Below are 22,523 nucleotides of genomic sequence, written 5' to 3' on the forward strand. Positions count from 1 at the left end.
AAAATTATTATGACCCAGTGCATATTTCATATTCCTGATCTTAGTATCCAGAATATTGCCAGGATCTGGATCGTACTTTTACATCTGTCAGAAATTATCATGGCCTTGTCTTGTATTGTTTTGCAAAGCAATCTGAACATTTATCATGGAGTTATATACACATATGGTGAAAACAGCCCTAACTCACAATGATAAAGAATCCTTTAACAAAGTCCTGGATCCAGATGGTGATCCTGATCACCTCCAAAATTCAATCACGTCTTCCTTATCACAATTTGAACATTTCCTGAAAATTTCATCAAGATCTGCTTGTAACATTTTGAGTTATGTTGTTCAGACAAACAGGCAAACTCTCCTAAAAACAAAACCTCCTTGGCGGAGGTAATGAGTTGAGGACAGGCCAAGTCAGACTGCATTTGCAATGAGCATGAATTCAAACGTCTCCAATTAACGCAACTTTCATCTACATCTTTGCCCACTCCGTGGGTTAAACACGCATTTCTCAGTCTATCAGAGTGGGTCGATGAATATCATTGATCCCAGCTTGCTGACCTTTTCCCTCCGTCCCTGCGTAATGGACAAAACCTGACCGCTATTTTGTTAAGCAAAGAATTCTCATTCAGAGGTATTTATATTTAAAACAGATTCAACAGACTTTGAAGAAAGGAGACAGAGAGCACAGGAGTGGGTGGGTGAAAGAGCGAGAGCATCGAAAGAGCAAAAAGTTGGTGCTTACATTGATGTCATTAGTATAGAGAGCAGTCACAAACTTGAGTCTGTGTGAACTGTGACAGGCAGCAATTACTGTTTGACAGCAGTCTGCCGTGAGTCACTTATAGAAGAATAATTAAAACTCCTTACATGAGTACAACTAAAGCTAAAAAAATACTCTTTTTTTAAGTGAAATTCAGATTTTTTCAAGTAGATCCTGTAAAGTCACTTCTACAGAACCAGCTTCTGTCAGATTCAGTGCCGTGAAGAGGGAAAGTCATCTGGGACATTTTTTCTGCCTCACTTTGAGTTCACATTTAAAAAAAAAAAACCCTGTTAATATGTTCTCTTGGAAGGGAAAGATGGTGTTTGGCAGTGTTTAGAAACTGTTGACTTGCAAAAATATTCAAAGCATACTGAAACAACCAACTCTAGATTTGTGGAAATCTTTACAGATGCTTCTTTTGGTTTCTCTACCCTAACCCTCCAACATTTTTTAATCCATCCAACACATTATCATATTTAAATGTCTTTAGCCTATTAACCGTAAAATCCAGAACACACGGGCACCATATGCTTATGATTGTGTTTCTCTGTGTCCCTGCATTCAGCTGTTTCTGTGCAGCCCTGTAGCTCTGTCCAGTACCATCATCAGGATCAGCACCACCCTGTCAGCTTCCCATACAGCAGTAATAGGAGGCGACCAGTTCCCTAAAACTCTCACCATCCCCCTCTATTGGTCATTTGTTGCCTTACATACAAAGAGGGGTCTCTTTTATCAAACCAACACTCCAAAATGTTAATTGCTCAGTAATATGCCACCATATTCTTTAAAAGGTTTTGACCAAATGAGGCTGGAATGTATTACATCTGGTGTGCTCAGAGCATTGCAGTTGCTCCCATCTTCTGGGTAGATCAACCTAACAACAAAAGATTAACTCTTTCTGGAATAGAAACTGCTGTATTTGTTGCACTGTTGTATTAAAGGCCTGCACAGTGAGGGTTAGCGCTGTTGCCTCACAGCAAGAAGGTTCCTGGTTCAGACAGGAGTCTTTCTGTGACGAGTTTGTTCGTTCTCCTTGTGTGGGTTCTCTCAAGGTACTTTAGGTTCCCTCCACAGTCAAAAAACTTTCCACAACTGTGAGTATGACTGAAGGTCTGTCTCTAGATTATGGATAGACCTATTATCGGGGCCGATATTTGGCATTTTGAGGCATATCCGCATCGGCCTTTTTTTTAATGCCATGGCCGATTAATCCCAAATTTAAAACTGCGTTGTTGCAGCTCTGATGCAACTACTCCGCCGTCTGCAGTCACTACTCAGTATCCAGCACTGTCCCACCCACAGTACCATCTGATTGGTTACAAGCAGAGCCGTGGCTTGGGAAACAGCCAATCAGCAGTGCAGTTATTACAGTTATTGCAGTTAAATTAAAATTTTGAAAAACTTTATTTACTGTAGAAAACTTTTGCTGTTTACTTTTTAATGTTTTCATTTAACTTTATAAAATAAGCCTGGGAGCTGTTTAATAAACTTATGCTTAAAGGTATTTGAATGAGGTTAAGTGTTGGAGTTTGTGTTGTTAAAAATGTTGACACCAATGTTTTCACTTTGACTGCAAATTAATATCGGCTTCAAACATGGATTACCGGCCTCCTTGACTCCAAACAATCAGTATCGCTATCGGCTTGGCAAAATCCATATCGGTCTATCTTTACTCTTGATGTTAGCCTTGTGTTAACCTAGCGTGTACCCCACCGAGTGTTGTTTTTGGTGACCTGTTTTAATTTTAGTTTTAGTCAAGTCTTTGTGTCAAACTATTATTTTAGTTTGTATTAGTTTTAGTCACATTTATACTCCTTTTAGTCAAGTCAGGTTTCAGTTGACTAAAAGTCTGAGCATTTTAGTCTTATTGTAGTCAGAATTATCCATGATTATTTTTGTATAGTTTTAGTCAATGAAAACTGATGACATTTTAGTCTAGTTTAAGTCAATGAAGATTGTACTTTAATCTCATCTCTTTTGAGCAATGCAATGCAACTTAACCCACTTAATTTAGTACAAGTACTCAGTATGGAGTAGATGTAACCAAAATTTTCTCTAAGTCATCCATTTCACAAGTCAAACATGGATATCTTATAATTATATTATTGTTACCTTATAGACTCAAGAATACATTTATTCATGTTATTTTACTATTTACCACAAGACACTTGGTTTTCTTGTCCACTTCTGCATAATGAAAGTGTGTCCAAATGTTGTTTCTTCTTTTTCTCCCAAAAACGAACCCCGCTTGGCTGGCCATCAATCCCTTTTGTTGTGTCAGACTTAACTTTGTTTCTTCAGTTGTCGTTATACTTTACTATCCGTAGCTCCGTCTTCCACATAATTCCGCACGAGTGGGGGGATAGAGGAAGTGACGTCGCCCGCGTCTGCGCAGTACGACCTGATGCAGCCGCTGAACTGCGACCCAGGAAATGGAAATAATACAAGATAAAAGTGATACTAAATAACGCAATGACATTACGTCCCATCTCGTTTTGGTTAACAAAAATGAAGACATATATTAGCAGAGTTTTCATCTTGTAAACCACATTTAGTCCCGTTTTTATTCGTCAACAATATTACATTATATATTTAATTATAGTTTTAGTCACATGACCACCATTCATGTCCCGTCTCCTCCCGTTTCGGTCACATGATAAAGGTTTGTTGACGTTGATATTAAGTCATAATTTTCGTTGACTAAAGCAACACTAACCCCACCCAGTCAATAACATCTTGGAGAGGCACCAGCCCTCTGCGACCCAGAAAGGGAAAAGCAGTAAAGATGATGGATGGATGGATGGATGGATGGATGGATGGATGGATAGATGGATGGATGGATGGATGGATGGATGGATGGATAGATGGATGAATGGATGGATGGATGACTGACTGACTTAATGAATGCAATGCACCAAGCTATTTAGATGAAAAGTGTTTTTTACCTTGAATTTTAAAGTTATTCAACCTCATTTTGATAAACATGAAGAGTGAAAGTTTTTGAGGCATACCTGAGTTGATACAATAAACCATTTCTTACCGGTTCCTGTATTGATATAATGTGATGCCACCTTTGATCACAGCAGGACGTACATGCTTTAAAACCCGAGGCCTCTTCGTCACAGCACAGCTGACTCATCGCTCTGCTTTTTGTGAACTTTGTAGACCTGTTCCATTTTAAGACTTGTGATAAATATTGTCTGGCACGCAGTGACTGATTTCTCTGATTGTCTGCGGATTACTTGATGAAAATCTGTGCTTTGTTCTTCCTGCATTCTGCATCATCAAGGATTTATTAGATGACCCCAAAAATAAGAGGAGAAAGAAAGACGCCTTCTGATGTGCGCCCTAATAACACATCTGATTGCGCAATCAGGGCTACAGAGGGTTTGAAATCAGAGAGCTCGGGCCCTCGACAGCAGCTGAATGCAGCCACAGGTCTTTATGTTGAGTTGGTTTTTCAGCTTCATCACCTGAATGTGAAGAAATGAAGTTTAATTACATGTTTAGTTTAATTACATGTTATATGACTTAGCATTGTTGTCCTCATTTAGTGTGTTTTTTCCCATGTAGGACTGTGTTTCTGATTTTCAATCAACGCTTTTGAGCAGCACTCATTTATAACAGTGCTTCCTGAAAGTCAGTTCAGCCTCGGCTCTTGAGATTTTTAATTCTTGTTTCATTGATTGGTATTTCAGAGTGTTTGAGAGGATCAGACCTAGTTTTTATCTCAGTTCCTGCACTGAAAAGCTGCTTTCAAGCACATTTTTGTCCTATTTTGTGTGGATGTTCCGTCAGTATTGATATAAAAGTAAGAAATATAAAGAAGTATTCATCTTAAACTTCCATTTTTTTCTTGTATTTAAAACTTTATGAAGTGTTTTTTTGTGCTATTCATGCTCCTTGCTTTTACAAAGCTTCAAATCAAAGTCAGATAATAGCTTCACTTGCACACCTTCCCCAATCAAACAGTTACTTCTGACCTCTGCCAAAGCTACAGATAGTGTAGAAGATATCCCACTCCTTCAACAAGACACAGAGCCCAATCACTGTGCTCTTACTCTGCTTTCTGTGCGAAGGAATCTGAAGCAACAGCATTAATTTCCATTCAGCTCCACAGTTCTCGGCTTGTCTAATCACTCACAGTTTCATGAAGATGTGGTTGAGTGGATCTTATTAGAGATTCAGTTCCCACCTGAGCAATTACCAATCTGCAGAAAAAAAGGAGAAATTTTGTGAGGAGCGAGAAATTAGTCTCTCTGTTCTCTGTGTGAGCACAAAGCATATCTTTGTCTTCGCTCAGATCTGCTCGATTGCCGTCTCTATCGAGCCTGACCGGGGTCTCATCTGATGTGCTCTGTAACATGTTGCATTTACAAAGTGCAAACAAGGATACAACCAGGAAGGGGGAAACCTCTTCTTCATAATTATTCATGAAACTGATTCAACACGCTTGTCAGCATCCGGAAGAAATTTCATGACATCTCCCACCCCGTTAGTAACCAGACCTGTTCTACATGCTTTGTTATTGAAATGTGCTGCTTCTATTAATTAGCCATTTTTATTTTTTGGATTTAACCTTTATTTTACCAGGAATATCACCATTGAGGCGCAAGATCTCTTTTGTGTGATTCTTTAATTAGGGGTACATTTCAGGTATACAAAAAAGTGAGAAAATGTGTGATTTTTTTTTGTTTCATATTCTATTAGATTGCAAATGATAAACCTGGAATGTACTTAATTAAATATCTTCAGCTCTAATGAATTTTTAAATATTTAGCTATTTTTGAAAAAATGGAGCATAATTTTGTCGACCGTGTTATGGAGAAAAGTTGTGACCATTTTTTCAACATAAATCCTATTATACTAAATTTAGAGTTATTTAACATTTCCATACAAGACTGTGCTCCCTAGAAATGTCTTTTATCATTTACATCACAGTTTAGCCAAAATTCAAAAGAATTATGGCACAAAAATCACCTATAACTCAGTTTACAACATGTGGGAACATGGTTGGCATTTTCTCCATTTTTTGGCTCTTGTGCTGAATACAGACCTTGAACATGGCACCACCTGACCTCAATCACCTCATATTTCTGCTCATTTTCTTCAGTTGTTTTTTTTTTTAATATATATTTATAGTAGGAACACCAGAAAATGTTAGTAGAACAGTTGACGAACAGCTCATGTGCCCCATGTACAGACAATCATTTTGATGAAATATTGATGAGGGGTACTTAAAATATGCAACACTTTCTTCAACCAAAATGGATGTGACTTCACTTGATTTAAGTCATGTGACTTTGGAGCAAACCATTGCTGATTTATCGGGTTTCTTTCAACAAGGTTGATGCAGATTTATCACACACACAAAGTGAATTAATTTATCCATGTAAATTAGTAACAACGTTTTTATGTTTTAATTATTATTTCAAGCAAAACAAAAACAAATTAAGTTTGTGAAGAAAATATTCACAAAAATGTATTCTAGTGTTAATTTATGAAGAGCAAACTTGACATTTGAGAAATCTGACAGCACAAAAACTGCAAATTCCAATATGTCATTTGCATTTTTAGCTAAATATATTATGGAATCTGTTAACTTTCTGTATTAAATAAAAGTGAAATATCACCCAAATGACCCACTGTAATATTGGTCATTGCTTGAAAATAATATTTAGTAAAGTTGATAAGAATATACCATGGACATGAAATGTACCCCTTATTATAGAATCACTCTTTCCCAAGGGAGTCCTGGCCAAGACTGCAGCGCAAAAAGTTTTACACAGAGGGAAAGACAGAAACATTAGACAACAATAAATAAACATTTTGGCAGTAAAATAAATGCATAGGCTCATCAGATGATCCTTAATCCTTGTTTTAAAATAGTCCAAACTAATATGATTGTCCACTTTTAGATGCCCTTGTAGCTCTGACAAAGATGAGGGAGCATAAACACTTGCTGATGGTTAACTGCACTCAAAAGATCCTGATGTGTAAAGGATGGTGTCATTCACATAAAAATAGAACTTTGCCTCTTTGATGCTTTTACATAAATTAGTAATGTAAATCAGAGTTTTCACTGAAACCCAGTGTTACTGAGCCTGAGAAGAATGGAGTGATGCTGCCCCTGTGTATGTCTCTCCCATGAGCTGCTTTTCATACAGCGTGGAGGGCTGTTATCACCAATGTGTGAATGTAGTAATGATGGAAAATGAGTTATAATGAATGTGCCTTGCTTTATTTTTAAACCAGAGAGTCAACAGTCATGTTTGCGCCTCTCTGAATTATGGCGTGCAGTCAACAACACAACTTGAGCTGGTAATGTTTATAAGTCAAGCCTGTAAAGTGCAAGATTATTACATTTGGACGTTTTAATCCAAAAATAACCACATTTCCTTTAGAACAATAAAATCGAGCAGGCAGGAGATGCGTCACATACGAGCCTCCACTTCTGTATCCCAGTGTGTCCCAGAACTTACGCTCTACATCGAGTGTCTCGTGTTCGTATCTAATCTTGATATGCTCTTTGAGATGCTTCTTTCTGCAGAGGGTATTTTTGATTTGCAGCACGCTGTCCTCTCCGTGGCTGCCCTTAACAAGTCACTAGAGGTTTGAGAGGAAGACGAGCATGTCCAACAGCTTGTCAGCGGTCGTCATGCAGAAATTCATCTTAAGGAGTTTTATCCTTCTTCATTCTTTTTGTTTATGTTTTTTTTTTCTTTAAAGTTAAATTATGGTTTGTTATCCTCTAGAGGTTGCCATCTCTCTTTTTTTATTATTGTTAAAGCTTTGAAATCTATTTTTTTTACTCCTTACCGCTAAACACACAAGGACGTGTGTTTGTGTGTGTTCAAGGACTCTTCTTACCCTGACAGCTTGTGACCAAGGAGCAACATGCTTTTTTCCCTTTCCCCACTTTTAAACCATTTCATATAGCACCATTAGTTGGTTGACTGAACCACAGATGAGCTATGCTTTGCAGAATCCAAATTACACCGAGGCCATTTTTCATCCTGTGAAGCTCTTCACAGGCAAAGAGCCGTAGATGGGCCTGTTCACTTTCCTTATTTGTCCTTGTCTGCTGGAGGTTGCCTCTGGCTGACATAGCCTGAATTTAAGTGGACATCAATCTCGGTAAAGAGCCCTGAGTTATATTACCTCCTCTGATTTTTTCCTTTTCTAGCTGTTTAGCCGGACAGAGAAAATAAGCACGTTTCACACCACAAACTGAATTATTAACCTCCAATATTTGTGGTTCACAGCGTGTTTTCTTTTAGTTTTACACGGCTGTATTCAGTAAAGCTAAGTCTCAATATCTTTCCAATCCCCTCAGCTTGGAATCCAACACGATGCGTTTATTTGCATGGCTGTTTGGTGATGATAAAAAGATTTCCTGCGGCTGGCCAGTGGCCCATCTTAGCACCATAAAGTGATGCAGGGAGAATTTGGCTCAGAGTGGCAAAGGTGCCACAGTGGACCAGGTTTCATGCAGTCATAAATGAGGGTCATTAATTCTCCATGTAAGCTGAGTTTTTCCTACATGCAGTGCAGGAGCTGCTTTTCTTCTGTGGAGAAGCTGTATCCTCGCCTCACGCGACCCAATCAGCTTCAGCTCTCCAGTTTTCCTCCCTTCTCTTCTCTGTCTGTGCTTCCTCACTTGTGTACAAACTTCCCGGCTGCCACTGTTTGTTGAGCCCATCTGATAAGTTGCAGATAAGTCACTATTGTTGGGAAAGATTGCCATCGTCTGTGATGCCAGAGGCACTCTTCTTGGTTCTTATTTTGAAATGTGAGTTTCTCCCAGTTGGATCCCTTTGACCTAAATTCAGTATTTGCACTTGACAGCTTTTGAGCTCACACTTGAATTTAGATTGTGCGTGTGTGTGTGGTTATGACAAAGTAAGCAGACTTACCTGAGGCAGCTGAATGAATTTACATCATAATTAGATTAAACAGTCGCCTGTATGGCAATGCCTGATTCCAAATATTTCAAGAGACACGAAAAATCCTCCATAAGTGACAGATGAGTGTCAGAAAGAACATTACAACCACTGATCAGCTCATATTCCAGGAGGGATAGATATTAAACCTGTTGTGTTTTTCTGCTGGTGCAGGTGTCATCCACACTCAGACCATATGGTAGCACAGAGAAACGATGGAAGTGCTTCTGTTGGAAATCACTGGCATAGACTCAGTCTGTATATTAAAAATCTCAGCGAGCATCACAGGCTATTTGTAATCTTCAGTGTAAACAAACAGAAGAGCTCTTCAAAGGCTCAGACCTTGACATAATTGGAAAGGAAATGGAGCCAGAGCAGAGCTAATGTTTCACAGCCCTTTTCCTCCACCGTTCGTAATCTCAGGTCCCAGAAGAATGGAGCGCTGGACGACCTGTTATCAGGAAGTCATTTGGATTTTCTTTCCACGAGTACAGTGTTTCTCCAGAAGATCTTTGTTTGCCCATCCTTACCCAGTACTTTCTTTCCACACAAAGACCCATTATTAGCATTTATGTGGTTTCAACAAAATTTTAGTCACGGCTTTGGCCCATTATCTGGAATATTATCTTTTAAATACACCGCTTGGGAAGACATTCATCCTCCTCATGTAAGAAGCCAAAAGAAACAAATCCAAGGACATCCAGGGTACTTTCTTTGAGATCAGGATGATTCAAAGTGACTGATTTCCAAGTCAAACACAAAATTAGATTCCAACTAGTCCAAAGGTCAGAAACCAGCCAGAAAACAGTCAGAATCAAACCGACCAATTTAACATACCACTGAAGCTTTCTTAACTGATTCAGAAACACTTGATTGATTTCCATCTGAAAAACGACCATTGAAATACTGATGACAATACTCAGAGTTAGGCCTGGATGCCAATATTTAGGCTGGCTTGCTGTTATCAATCAACAATGAACAGCCAGCAAACAGTGCAAACACACATCATATGATACTTAAATGACCGATGACACACTCTTGTTTGGTGAAATCCACATGTTAATTTGCTCTGGTGAAAGTCAAGAACAACAGCTGGATAAAGAAACACTCAAAGCTAGCAAAGAAGTTACAGGCACACAGCGTTAGTGACAGAGGTGTTCAGGTGTTGAAATGGTATTATGTATATACATCTCATCCATCCACAATCAAATTGACTCTTTTCAGAGGGCCTGATTTTAGCAATTTTTAGGCTAGATTTCTATCTTTTTTTGGAGTGTGTCTTTTTAAACAATGACAAGCTGGAATGAAACAGGAGTAGCGAGGCCGTTTTTAAAACGTGTCGAGTAGAAAGTATAGATATTTGCCTGAAAATGTAAGGAGTAGCAGTAAAAAGTTGGCTAAAGATAATCACTTAAGTATTGATACCCAAAATTTATACTTAAGTAAGGTAAAGTATTTACACTTAGTTACTTGACACCTCTGCTTTTATTCAATAGGACTGTGTTGTTCTTGTTGTTTTTTCAGCTGTTAAAAATGGACAAAGTGGCTGTTTTAAATATGACAACTGCAGATCCATATGGCTGAAAATCACCAGTTACAGCCTTTGAAAGCACTAAATCTTCCCACTCTAGGTTCCCTACTCTCTACATTGTGAGCTGACATTATTAGAAAATATTAATAATTAATTTGACTGAGTGATAATTATGACATTTAATCATTCATTTGACTTAAATGTGAACATCCCAATCAGAGTCCATGTATTTGCATCTTCTCTTTAAACCCTGTTTCCTCCAGTAGGAGTTGCTTTGATTTGATTGACTAATGGGTTAGCTGTTATCAATAAAATACTCCTAAAACTATAATGAGGAAAACCTTGGTTCACATACCTTTTTTTTTTTTTTTTTTTTTTGCCTGATACTTGTGTGTAAGTAACAATAAAAGCAAAACCTTTTGGAAAAGATATTTCTCTAAAATGCATTCTGCTCACTTCATGTTTGAAACAGATTTATAAAAAGAACAAAAGGCAGTCACCAAAATGTAAGACTCCTGTGTTTCTATAGTCTCCAAATGACAGGATGACCTTCTTTCATAAGGAGGTAATTGAAGAGTCATTATGATAGCCTGCTGGTGAGGTCTTGTCCTGGGAGGTCTGTGGACGTCTTCGGACAGACTGAGTAAGTGCTGCCTCCGGATCTGTCTCCCCGATCTGGGACTTTCTCAGTTATGACTTAGTGGTTTGCTAACGTCCAACTCCCTGTGGCAGGCCATTTAAATACAGCACTGCCATTACAGAGACTGTGACACATTAGTATGTAAACCCTTTAGCTCTGATTCATGGCGATGTCAATTAGCCCCGTTAGCTCAAAGGGAAACAGCAGTTGTTGAGCTAAAATGGTTTGAGCCTCAGTCCTTTCAGCACCATCATGGATGTAAACGGTAAATCTTTTGAACACATCTCATATAAAAACTGGAAGAAGTTTTAATTTAACGTGATGAGAACAAATGGAGTCTGTGAGGATGAAAATGCAGAGTGTTTTGTGTCCGACGCGGCCTCCTGGCTCGTATCTATGCGCTGATATTAATGATTCATTGACCTTATAGTATTCACAGCCTGCAGCCGAGGCAAATAAGTGCTTGGCTTTCTAAAGTTCTATTAAATCAATGACTCATGATCAGCGCTTTTCGATGCATGTTGTGTAACAGAATTTGTTGACGTGATTGAGTCAATCTACATAAAAATTAAATTTGCCTGGAGAAGCTTTCATGCTCCAGAAGTGTGTGTCGGTGTTGGTAATCAAAAGGCAAGACAACAGTTTGCTGTTTAAAGCTTTGACCTTTAGTGAAATGATGCATTCAAAGCGAACAAACTCGCTCATTATTGATTTTTTTATGTACTGAAAAAAGAAGTCATTTAAATTTCAGGAGGAAATCTCACAATGCAAAGCAGAGAAGAGCAGCTGATCTCGGAGTATTACAATCTATGTTACAATGTTCGTATGAGATTCTAGCAACGTGCAGCATGAAACTGCTATTCTTCAGGTTTTCTGTGCAATCAACCTTCTTCCTTCCCTCTTTCTTTGCAAGCTGACACAGTCTGGCTCGCTGCATCTTTAAAAAAAAAGAAAGAAAAACTCCACCAGCTTGAGAAAACAGAAATGAGTGAAGAAAACACTTTCCCCAGTTTGACAAGTTATGCATCACATTTCGCAAAGCCCTTCAAATACAGAGGACAGGAGCAAATATAGAAAACCCACATAAACAAAATATATTATGTAAAACACCTGCAGACCGAAACACATACAGCAAATACAGCAGCGCTGCGAATCTGTACATCTGAGCTGGACTGCAGCATGAAAGACATGTCTGTTTGGAGACGGGTGGAAAAGTTTCTGAACTTGTGAAGCTGCGCGTTCAGAGGCCCGGTGGTTACTTTTGTCAAAACCTTACGGAAAAGAAGGCTCGCCAATTAATTCTGCAGGCTGTGTGCGGATTGCATCGAAAATTCATAGAAGAATGATACACTGTGGGATGTGTTGGCTCTGTATCAGCCATATTTATGCTTAAAACATACAAAATATGACGCCTAGTTATTTTTTTTTCTGTTGAGAGACTCTCATTGTTCTCACACAATGCCTTGAAGTCATGTCCAGGAGAGTTATTTGGTGAATGGAGTAACTCTCACAGTTCTTTTTTCAGACACACAGTGACCTTTCTCTGTAAAAAATGAACGTTGTTGTGAATTCAGCTGGCTGCAGACATGTCGTATTAATTATTAGATAACATTACAGGAAATATTTCATCTTTTGCAACCTCTCTTTGCATCTATATCTTAGTGCTCAGCTTGTGTCTGTGCTTGTTTGAAGCAGCTGTGAGGAGTTTCAAAGTGATCTTGAAAAAGTCTCTCTTCTAGATATATGCCTGGTTGTAATCCACACTTTAAAATGAGATTATCAACGCCAATATTAATGGTTACAGGTTATTTTAAGTGGCCACTTCTTAACCTCCTCATCGGGTTAGGCAGGACCAGATTGATTTACGGCAAGTCAAACTCTCTGTGACAACACCACACCGCCTGACAAAGTTTAGAAGTGAGAAGAGATAAAACACAAAGATCTGTGTTTTTCTCTGCTAAAAACAATTTCAGTGACTAATTCTCTAGTGATGGTGGACAGGAAAAGGACAGAAGAGCAGAAGAAAGCTAAATGGGAGAGTGACTTTAAAAAGGGCTAAAAGCCTTTAGCTTGTGCACTTAGCCAAGACTAGGGTTGCCAACTTTGAGGCAGAGAGATACGGGATGGGGGGGGGTTCTCGCTACCGTACAGTCTATGCTCACTACACAGTAGGGACTGGGTCACACGACCGTTAGCATGGCCATGGCAGGCAGCCAGACACACAATGCATAGCGCACAGAGAGAAAAAATATATGCATCTTGCCTTTACCTCTGAGGCCAGGACAAACAACGTCCCGTACGGGACACGCCTCTTTTGGCTCAAATATGGGACGTCCCGGCTAATACGGGATGGTTGGCAACCCTAGCCAAGACATTAGCTAAAGGCTAACACAGGTGCTACACTGTTTTTGATTATGTCCATCCCAACCCACAGTCAGCAGTTATTCTGCAGTGGTCTGTTCAAACTTGAGAGTCTATCAATAAAATGAAGAGTGAGGTTACGTTAGCTCTGCTTGGTGGGGATGACAGCTAAGTGAGTTGCGTGTGTTTTGTTGTGTGGATGTTTCAGCAGGACATCCATGTTAGCTGGTAGGACATAGCTAACAAGGATTTACTGATGTTACACATTACAGACATGTCTTAGAACACCAATCTGCAAGCTGGGCTACTAACCTATTTACAAACTGACAATGTTTACTTGCAGTCACATTAGCCTACAGATACGTCGGAACACCAGGCTGCTGATAGCACTACATATAGCAGGCTGCTACAACGTTTGCTTGATGTCACGTTTCAAACTATAGCTCTACGTAACTGTACTGATAAGTCCCTTACCTTGGCGCATTGTATCCAGAAAAAAGTTGTCTTGAACAAAGAAAATTTGTTTCCATCAGATCTCCTTTTAATTCCAAAACAAACAAACTCCTCACTAAAAGTAATTTACGACAGTGTGCGAGAGACTCCAGGCCAGAAGGTGGCGAGGCAGTCCAATTAGAACAGATCCTCCTCACAGCATCTTTAAATGCTAAAGAAAACTGAGACCAACATCCAACATTTCCTAATCAGATTTCAAATCAGTTGCATAAAGTTTTGTTTTTCTTACCTTGACACTGTTTTAAAAAGATGTTTACCAAGTGTCTCTTGCTTGTTTGCACCTCTGCTCTCTTCCCCTCCATCACCCCTCCTTGTTTTTCTTCACCGCTGCTCTGACAGATGCCATGCTGCTGGTGGCGCAGAGGCTGGAGGGACCTTTCAACATTGAATCTGTCATGGAGCCTATTGATGTGAAGATTTCAGAGGCCATCATGAATATGCAAGACAACAGTGACCAGGTCTCCTACAGGGTATGTCAATTACTTTTTAAACCCCAGAGAACAAAAAACACCTCAGACAGGTCCAGGTTTGTCAAGCTGTAGAGAAAAACGAGTGAATCTTGAGTCAAGCTGAGCTGTGTCCAAGGCTGTCAAAGGTGTATAAACCAACATGTTCTAATTATGTCCAAGTTTAGGCCTCGTATTTGAATTATACGTTTCAGTTTGGTCAGTTAATCTTAGTTCAACTAACAGTAGTTAATGTGTTTCCTGTGTTTTACTGCATTTTTCTCTCCCCACAAAATTGTAGTCAGAAGGAAAAAAAAATGTAGGTGGTTGTGAAGAATTTTTTGTTTCTGCCTACACAGATCTGGATGCCAGCTCTCATTCAAAAGTGAAATGCTCTGCTGGCTTTCCCATGCAGCAGATGCAGTTTTGTTTATGGTTTAAGTATATGTGGTATTTTCCCAAAAGCCCGTAAAAACTTAACCCTGACATCTTAAATAGCATCGGTCACAGCCCCCGAGCTGAATCACCTATCAATGTGGTCACCCAAACTTGATGGAGAGCTCTGTCATGCTGGTGATGTGTGGGGGGAATTCGTCACAAACCTTTACAACAACAGCCCCCCCCTCCCTGTTTTCTCCCTCCAGTGTAATATAACCCCCTGACGACTGGGTGCCCGTGTTGTTGTGTAATTGCAGGTTTTTCAAGGCTGCGGCCATCCCAAACCCGCAGGAATGACTAGGTCTGCCCGTGGTGTTTCGGATGTGTTCAACGCTCGCTTCAAGCCGTACAGCCCAGAGGAGCGGCCGACCACTGCAGCTGGCACGAGCCTGGACAGACTGGTAAGCAGACCGAGCCGAAGCTGCTGTTTTCAGGCGAGACAGCGGTTCCCTGTAAACATCGTTTGTCTTTCTGACTTGACACTGTTGATTAAAGCTGGTGATTTGCCATGGTAAGCCCCCAGAGCCGGAAATTAATTCTTTGTACTCGTCCTCCATTCAGGCCCCCTCTATCGATCTGTGTTTGTTAACGAATCAACAGCTTTAGCCCGAGAGGGTAACGGAAGGTGTTCTGCGCTGTGCTCGGCGCCCTTCTCCTCTCTGTGTACCTGGCAAACAGAAAAGAAAGCACTGAAAGAGTTGACGGATAGATTCTGTGAGGCTGACCGTATCAATTGTTTGCCGTAAAGCACACCTTTATTTTCTCTCAGATTAGCTGGAATGTTTGCTGGATTGGACTTTGATACATGGATTTTCATTTCCAACAACCTTGAAGCCTAAAATGCTGCATCAGGGTAAAGGTTAACACGGAGCTGACAGACCAATTCGGCTGAGAGACAGTTCTCATCATGGATTACCTTTGCAGGCACAGTGCCCTTCCTCCCTCGCCTCTAGCCCTTTTCAAAGTGAATCTGTTCAAATTCAACCTCCTTTGAAGCTATTTTTAACCAAAAACCAAAGATTATTTGTCATAACAACCCTTTTAGAGCAACAAACTTGTTATGTTAAGAGCCAGTCTCCCATCATTTTTAAAAGGACTCATCAGAATCCTGATGTCAGGTTAATCATTGGTTATTTAGTGAAACATTACATAATCTGAGAAGCAGCAGCTTTTTGCCAGAAGGCTCCTGGAATCCCAAAACAATAAGTGAGATATTTGCTTCACTCAATACTAATTATGTTTATGCACAATCTCATTCATTTGCCACGCAGTTTCTGATGTCTTCTATACAGCGCTTTCCTTTTTCGCTTTGCATGCCCGTCAACGATTTCTTCCACCTACACTGAATAATTAAGCCTTTCTGTCTCCCTGCCTTTATGCTGCAAACCAGAGGATTGTTTGGAATGCGATGCAACACAGTGTAAGGTTCAAAAATTTCATACCTAATTCCTTTTTTTTTTCCTTCTGCTGCTGGAGGTGCTGTCCTTAACTGTTTAATGAAATTTGACTGGAAGCACATAACGTGCTTTATTATTCTGTGGTTGTGGGTACACAGGAATGCGCTCTGAGCAAAAAAGATTTACACTAAACAAGCACTGTGACCTGTAAATCCCAGCGGTATGCTGCACTTGGTGTGCTAAGTGTCACTCATCGTGTCATTTTCCCGTCACATGGGAGTCAGTGTCACCCAGTGTCACTGACTCTGCAGTGATGGAGCGTTTGGCTGGATTTTAATAGAGGGCCTGATGCAGGGCGTCTTCCATAATAGCTCCTGTGGTGTGCTGTGGCATTAGAATATCAGCTGTGAAACATGACATTTTAACGTGAGGTGTCCAATACACTGGGATTTGTTGAACATGTGCCACGGTGTCCACATCCAGCGAGGATTACTCTGACATGCATTCCTCTCATCCTCTGTTCTGTATCTATTTTGGACTCTTCCAAGTCTGGGCTATCATTGCCTTAAAGCTGATGGAGTCAACTCCTTGAGGAAAGGCGGCCGGTGAGCAGGTGACACGACTCCATCAGAGCTGGCAGAGGGTGAGCTGTGAAGAGCAGCTGAGAGGAGTGTCGCAGCCAGCATCTGCTCTAATGCCGGGGTGAAGTGGGGGCTCCAGACTGCTCATGAATAACCAGGCAATTAGCCTGCTGGGAGAATCTCACAAGATAGAGCTCAGTGACAGGAGCTTATTTTTGACAAACAGTAACTGCACCAGTGTGCAGAAGCAGATTCTTACTTTATTTACACTTAAAAATAGACAAACAGGATATTTTTAAGGGAATTTAAAGGACACTTTTCCAAAACAGCGCTCCAGGGGCTTGTAAAATGACTTTCTGCAGGCAGAGAACCATTATCAATGTCTGTGTGCCAGAGGAATCAATGCTGATCATGGTGGCCACAGGAAGCCGCAAATCGTGACATTTCTGTAATGTGCTGCAATTAAGGTTTGTTTACTTCATGGTGGGTAAAAAAGGAGAATTTGCTCGGTGTCTTTTCTTGAGATTTTAGCTGCAATCAGCTGATGGCAACCTGACATAACAAACACACACACTTATGGAGTGTTAAACAACTTTTTTGTCAGTATCTCTAAAGCTAATGTTATTTTAAGTAAAAAAAAAAGTGAAACTTTAAGCAAAAATGCACTGCTAAAAACGGAAATCTACTAAGTGTTTTGTCTTATTTCAATGAAAAATGTCTTTTTAGATTTAATATGAGCCACATTCACTTGACCAGTCCAGAAAAGTGTCTTATTTCAAGTTATTTAAAGGCAAAAATGAGGTCTGATTTGCTCGAAACAGGTCTTAATACAAGCACATTTTTCCTGGCAGATTTCTTTACTCACTACAAGCAATTCAAACCTCCTTTTCTCTTTAAACAACTTAAAAATAGGACATTTTTCTGGACTGGTCGAGTGAATGTGGCTCATATTTAGTCTACAAAGACATTTTTCACTGGAAATAAGACAAAAACACTCGGTAAGATTGCACTTTTTTGCAGTGTGTTCTCTTTTATAGATCCAGCAGATACAGAAAGTCATGTCCTGAGCATCTTTCATCCAATTCATCATTATCATGGGTGGAAACTTTTTTCTGTTGTTCTTAGGATGATTTTTCAAGCATTTGCAATGAGTTTCTGAACATGGGAAGTTGCATGTTCAGAGGCCAAATGGTTACTTTCATCAAAACCTTAAGGAAAAGTAGGATCACCAATTAATTCTGGAAGCTGTGTGTGAGTCTCAGCGCTTATGAAGTGTTTGATAGAGGTAGGCGAATCAATCCAAATATCCATAGTATCAATACCAACGTTGGCATTGATGTCGAATGATGCCAGTGTGAAAAGATCTATACTCTAGTTTAGTTTAGTTTTTTTCTCCTGCATTTTTCTCCTAAAAGTGGGGACCTGACTTTTTCTGCTCTCTACCTAAAAAGAAAAAAATGTTTTCATTTCTTCTCAAGTGATTATTTTTCACTTTGTTTATTCAAGAAAAAACAGAAGTGTACTAGAGGGAAAAAAATCTTTTTTTAAATCTTTTTTTTTTTTATTGACAGTTCTACTGGAAAAAAGAAATTTGTTTGAAAAAAAACTTTTTTATGACATTTGTTTTGGTGTGGTAATTTGTTGTGTTTTATTATTCAAAAAAAATTAGAGTAACAATGGGAGATTTGTATTTATTTATTTATTGTATTGTGGTCTTCAACTCTGTACCTCAAAAAGATTTTGTTTTAATTTTACCACAAAGTGATACTTTTTTGCACTTTATTCTCTTAAGAAAATAATTTAACACAAAAAAATGTTTGGGGGAAAATTTGTTTTGTTTCTGTTCTGTTGTTTGTGAATATAAATGTTTATCATGACACTAAATTATTTTGTAGTCACCTTTAAACTTTGCTCAAATTCTGTCCAAGGTTTTTACAACATAATCAAAAGAAAAAAATCACAAAACACCTTTAAGTCAGCAGTCTGATGATACATCAACCTTAAATATTAAAAAGTATTGGTATCAGTATTAGCGAAACTGGCCCTGTATTGACTTGCGATTGGATTGATACCAAAATTCCCAGTGTCGTCCACCTCTAGTGTTTGACAACTTTGTCGAATAAGACAACAAGAGAACACTTGCACATATTTTCTTTTCCATCTCCAAAAGCAGCACTGGTATTTTAAGTATTTTTAAGTATAAGTGTGAATTTTTAGCAAAAATGTGCTTTTATAAAGATCCAACAGATACAAAGAGTCACATCTCGAGCATCCTTCACCTCTGTTTTTCAGTCTCCCCTAATTCCCGAGGTAAACGCCTGACTCTTAAGCTGCTATCTGCTCCACTATGTTCACCATCTCGTCGTTAACTTTGTCTCCCTGCTATTTGGTGCTGTGCAGAAAGTGTCTACTGGGTTTATTAGGGTGTTTTTTCCCCCTGCTGAAAACAGCTGCCTGCTGTGTCTGCAAAAAACCTCAAGTGAACCCAAACAGCAGAGTTGCAAGCCGTAACACCAAAACAATGAGCTGAAACATGCTTTAAAGCTCAGCAGAGCCCAGAGAAAGTGCAGAATCAGGTAATAATTATCTGTTGGTTCTTCGCCAGAAAGGAGCCCTTTCACATCCACGGTGTCTGTCTGGAGATCTCGTGTAAATACAAAGGCATTTACAAACCTTACTTTGACTCACGAGCAGAGAAAACAAGTGTCTGAGGCTTAGATGTTCCCAGCGTTAACAGGAGAAGACAAGCCTCTGAGCTTCAACTCCTGGATGGAATAATAACTTGAGGTCAGTGCAGCGTCTTGGCTGAGTGATTAAGACACACAGTTCTGGTTCAATTTAAGTTTTAGCTCTTTGTTGCATGTTATCACCTTCTCCCTCTCCTCTTTTTCTCTCTTTGACTTCACGAGTTATATTACTTTAAAGCAAAAAGCTCCAAAGTCTGAGAGCCTGTCCTTCAAGCCTCTTTTTAAAATAATCCTCTTAAGGCTTCAACTATTAGTAGATTTAACGATTAGCCAATCAAGAAGAAGATAATTGCCACTTATTTTAATCATCGTATTTCAGCTGCAGTAATTGTTTTAGCACAAACGAGACATTTGCTGATTCAGCTTCCTAAACAGAAGGACTTGCTGCTTTTCTTTGATCGAGGCTCTTTGGTTTTTGTGAGTGCTGACAAGTGCATTCAGTCAGTTGTTAAATCTCCCAAATTAAAAGGGACCCTATGCTGAGCGCTTAAACAAAACGCTCTCTGCTTATCGTAAATAAAACACAAGGACAGTGTTGGCGGATCAGTCAGTCTGCATTTGGTATTCTGAACTTTAAAGTTATATAAGTCGCCAAAACCTTCATGTCGTGATGAGTCATGTTGTGGAAATATTGAGCTACTTCCACGGTTGCTTTGGTTTGTTCAGCCAGCATTGAATTATATATGTCGGTTGAGGTCGTATGTTTAAGATGCCACACACATCTGCTGTGAGCTCGTTCCAGCAGATCAAGCTCAAAGTACAAGTTCTGAACAGAAAGGCTGGTTTTTAACTTAAAGTGAACTAGATCACTGAGGAATACCTTCAGATGATGCATACGTTCCCTGGCCTTGTGTTATCAGCTCATTTTATGCTTTTTGCTCCATGTGTGTTACAGTGATGAGGGCTGGCTGACATATGTGCTGCAAAACAGGATATGTGCCTAAAACTAGAACAGTATATAAAGAAAAAAAAAGCTTTGGAGAAAATTTCTTGAGAACCCAAGATATTTTTGCATGCTCATGCTCAGGAGTGATCCAGATGGGGTGGTTCAGGCATCTGGTGAGGATGCTTCCTAGACGTCTCCCTGGGGAGGTGTTTCAGGCATGCCCAGCTGGGAGGAGACCCCAGGGTAGACCAAGGACAGGATGGAGGGATTATATCTCTCAGCTGACCTGGGAACACCTCAGTATCCCACCTAGAGGAGCTGGCGGAAGTGGCTGAGGACAGGGACTAGGGATGCACAGATCCAGATTTTCTGGTCCTGATACCAATACCAATTCCTGGGCTTGGGGTATCAACTGAAACTAATCCTGATCCGGTACCAGCGTTGAATAATAAGCTGCATGCTCTACTGTGGGATAAGACTGGTAATGTTTTGAGTAAAAGACATAAAATGAGTACATATGGAATTACTGAACTTAATATTTATTTAAACTATAAGTGTTTAAATGTTTAACAGCAGTTTTGTTTAAAAAAAGTGCTTCAGAATTTACAGAAATAACTATTTAATTGTAAAATGTTATACCTTGTAGACTAAATCATAGTTTAGCTTTAGTGTCAAATTTGGACCGATCCTTTCCAAACAGATACCAGATCCAGCTTTTAGGGGCTGGATCAGCGCCGATACCCGATTCCCGATACCTGATACCAGGATCAGATCGGTGCATCCCTAACAGGGACTGCTGGTCTTTGCTGATGGCATCCCCCGTGACCCAGACGCAGATAAGGAGTAGAAGATGAGATGAGATGAAATGTATGAGTGATATCGAAGTTACTAGGGGTGGGAGAAAAAATGGAAAATCGATATATCAGGATTTCAGAGTCTTTGTTTATAAACTGGATTGTAAAAATGTTACCACTTTTCTCCAGCAGAGGGCGAAATGTTTCTCTCTGACTCATGTGATGTGCATTTTATGGGAAAATATAGCTCCTGATATAGTCTGTAGACATCATCATCATTTTACTTTCGTATGGTCTGGTGTTAAAAAAGCAAACTAAAAATCACAAAATTCATAAATATCCAAAAATCGCAATTTAAATCAAATCGCAAGAATAGCATATTGTCCCAGCCTTAAAAGTTACAGTCAAATGAAGCCCACAAAACTGACCAATTCATATTTTTACATCAGCATTTTTATCTTTGTAGTTAATCTCATACAAGTGCACAGATACAAATACTCTTCTTCATTTGCATATAGATGTATCTGTCAGTATTTAGCAATAAGAGATCACTAACCGGAGAAATGAGAGAGGTCGTCAGGTTATGCTTCTTTCACTCAGATTACTTATATTTCTGTCTGTGTTTTTTGAGGTGAACTGATAGTTGGAAAGTTTTGTTGCTTTTCCTGAGTATCTTTAATGTGACTCTTTGTGTGTCTGATACACTTGAGACTTAAAAATGTGAATAATAATTACTTTTTGCCTGCAGCTGTCGGTGCATATCTTAATTGAAGCTGTTAGCTGTTATTGTCTGAACGCCTGTACGCCGAACACGAGGTGTGTCAGCATGAAGGTGTGAGTCTTGTCTCTGAGCTGCCTGGTGCCATCACTGAGGCAGCAGCGCTTACTGTATGTGTTTATCCTGCAGCAGGAACATGACAGGGATCTCTGCGGGAGAACATCTTTGTTGTCCCACACACTGTCCCCGTTTACATTCTGGCGCAGGATAATTACCCGTGACAGTGACACTGTTCAGCCCTGTGAAAGTTGACGGTAGTTTAAAGTGTCCTTTGATAAAAACTTCTTGTCTGGGTGTTGCGCTAAGTTTGTGAGCCACAGAATGTGCAAAGGATGTCGGGGAGGGCCTGCCTTCAATTCTTGTGTTTGCCTATAGAGCAGCCTGGGGGAGCGGGCCCACCTCCAGCTCAATGAGCCATGACTGTTTAATTGCCTGACATTCTGTCAGAGCACACACCCTCAAAGCTTGGAGAGAAATGGAGATTTGAAAGTCCAAAGAGGGGATAAAGGCAAAAAAAGACTGTCAGAGTCTGAGCCGTATTAAGGATAAGAGGCGGTGCTTTTAATTTGACATTTGTAACAAGTTTGGTGCAGTTCAATTTAGCCTTGTTTCTTTGTGTCCCCCTTGTGTAATACACGGCTCATATTTTATCTGTTTGGTAGCACAAACAATGAAAACAAGTCGAGACAAACGAGAGTGTAGAAAGACTCT

The 22,523-nt window shown here is 39.7% G+C and overlaps 1 protein-coding gene across 2 annotated transcripts in view; it reads left to right on the plus strand.

The window, feature by feature from the left end:
• Positions 1 to 22,523, plus strand: part of LOC141808875 (glypican-6-like) — a 100,044-nt gene that overhangs the window by 49,876 nt on the left and 27,645 nt on the right. Inside the window, exons 5-7 of one of the 2 annotated variants that reach the window (XM_074695634.1) lie at positions 14,085 to 14,215; positions 14,887 to 15,030; positions 16,020 to 16,049. In XM_074695634.1, coding sequence (XP_074551735.1) covers positions 14,085 to 14,215; positions 14,887 to 15,030; positions 16,020 to 16,049 — 305 coding nt within the window. The remainder of the gene's footprint in view (positions 1 to 14,084; positions 14,216 to 14,886; positions 15,031 to 16,019; positions 16,050 to 22,523) is intronic. The other variant, XM_074695635.1, reaches the window with a different exon arrangement.

The sequence above is a fragment of the Halichoeres trimaculatus genome, unplaced genomic scaffold (assembly GCF_033239565.1).
Source record: "Halichoeres trimaculatus isolate MK-OKI-2021-1 unplaced genomic scaffold, fHalTri1.1 fHalTri1_scaffold_19, whole genome shotgun sequence".
Classification (NCBI taxonomy): Eukaryota; Metazoa; Chordata; class Actinopteri; order Labriformes; family Labridae; genus Halichoeres; species Halichoeres trimaculatus.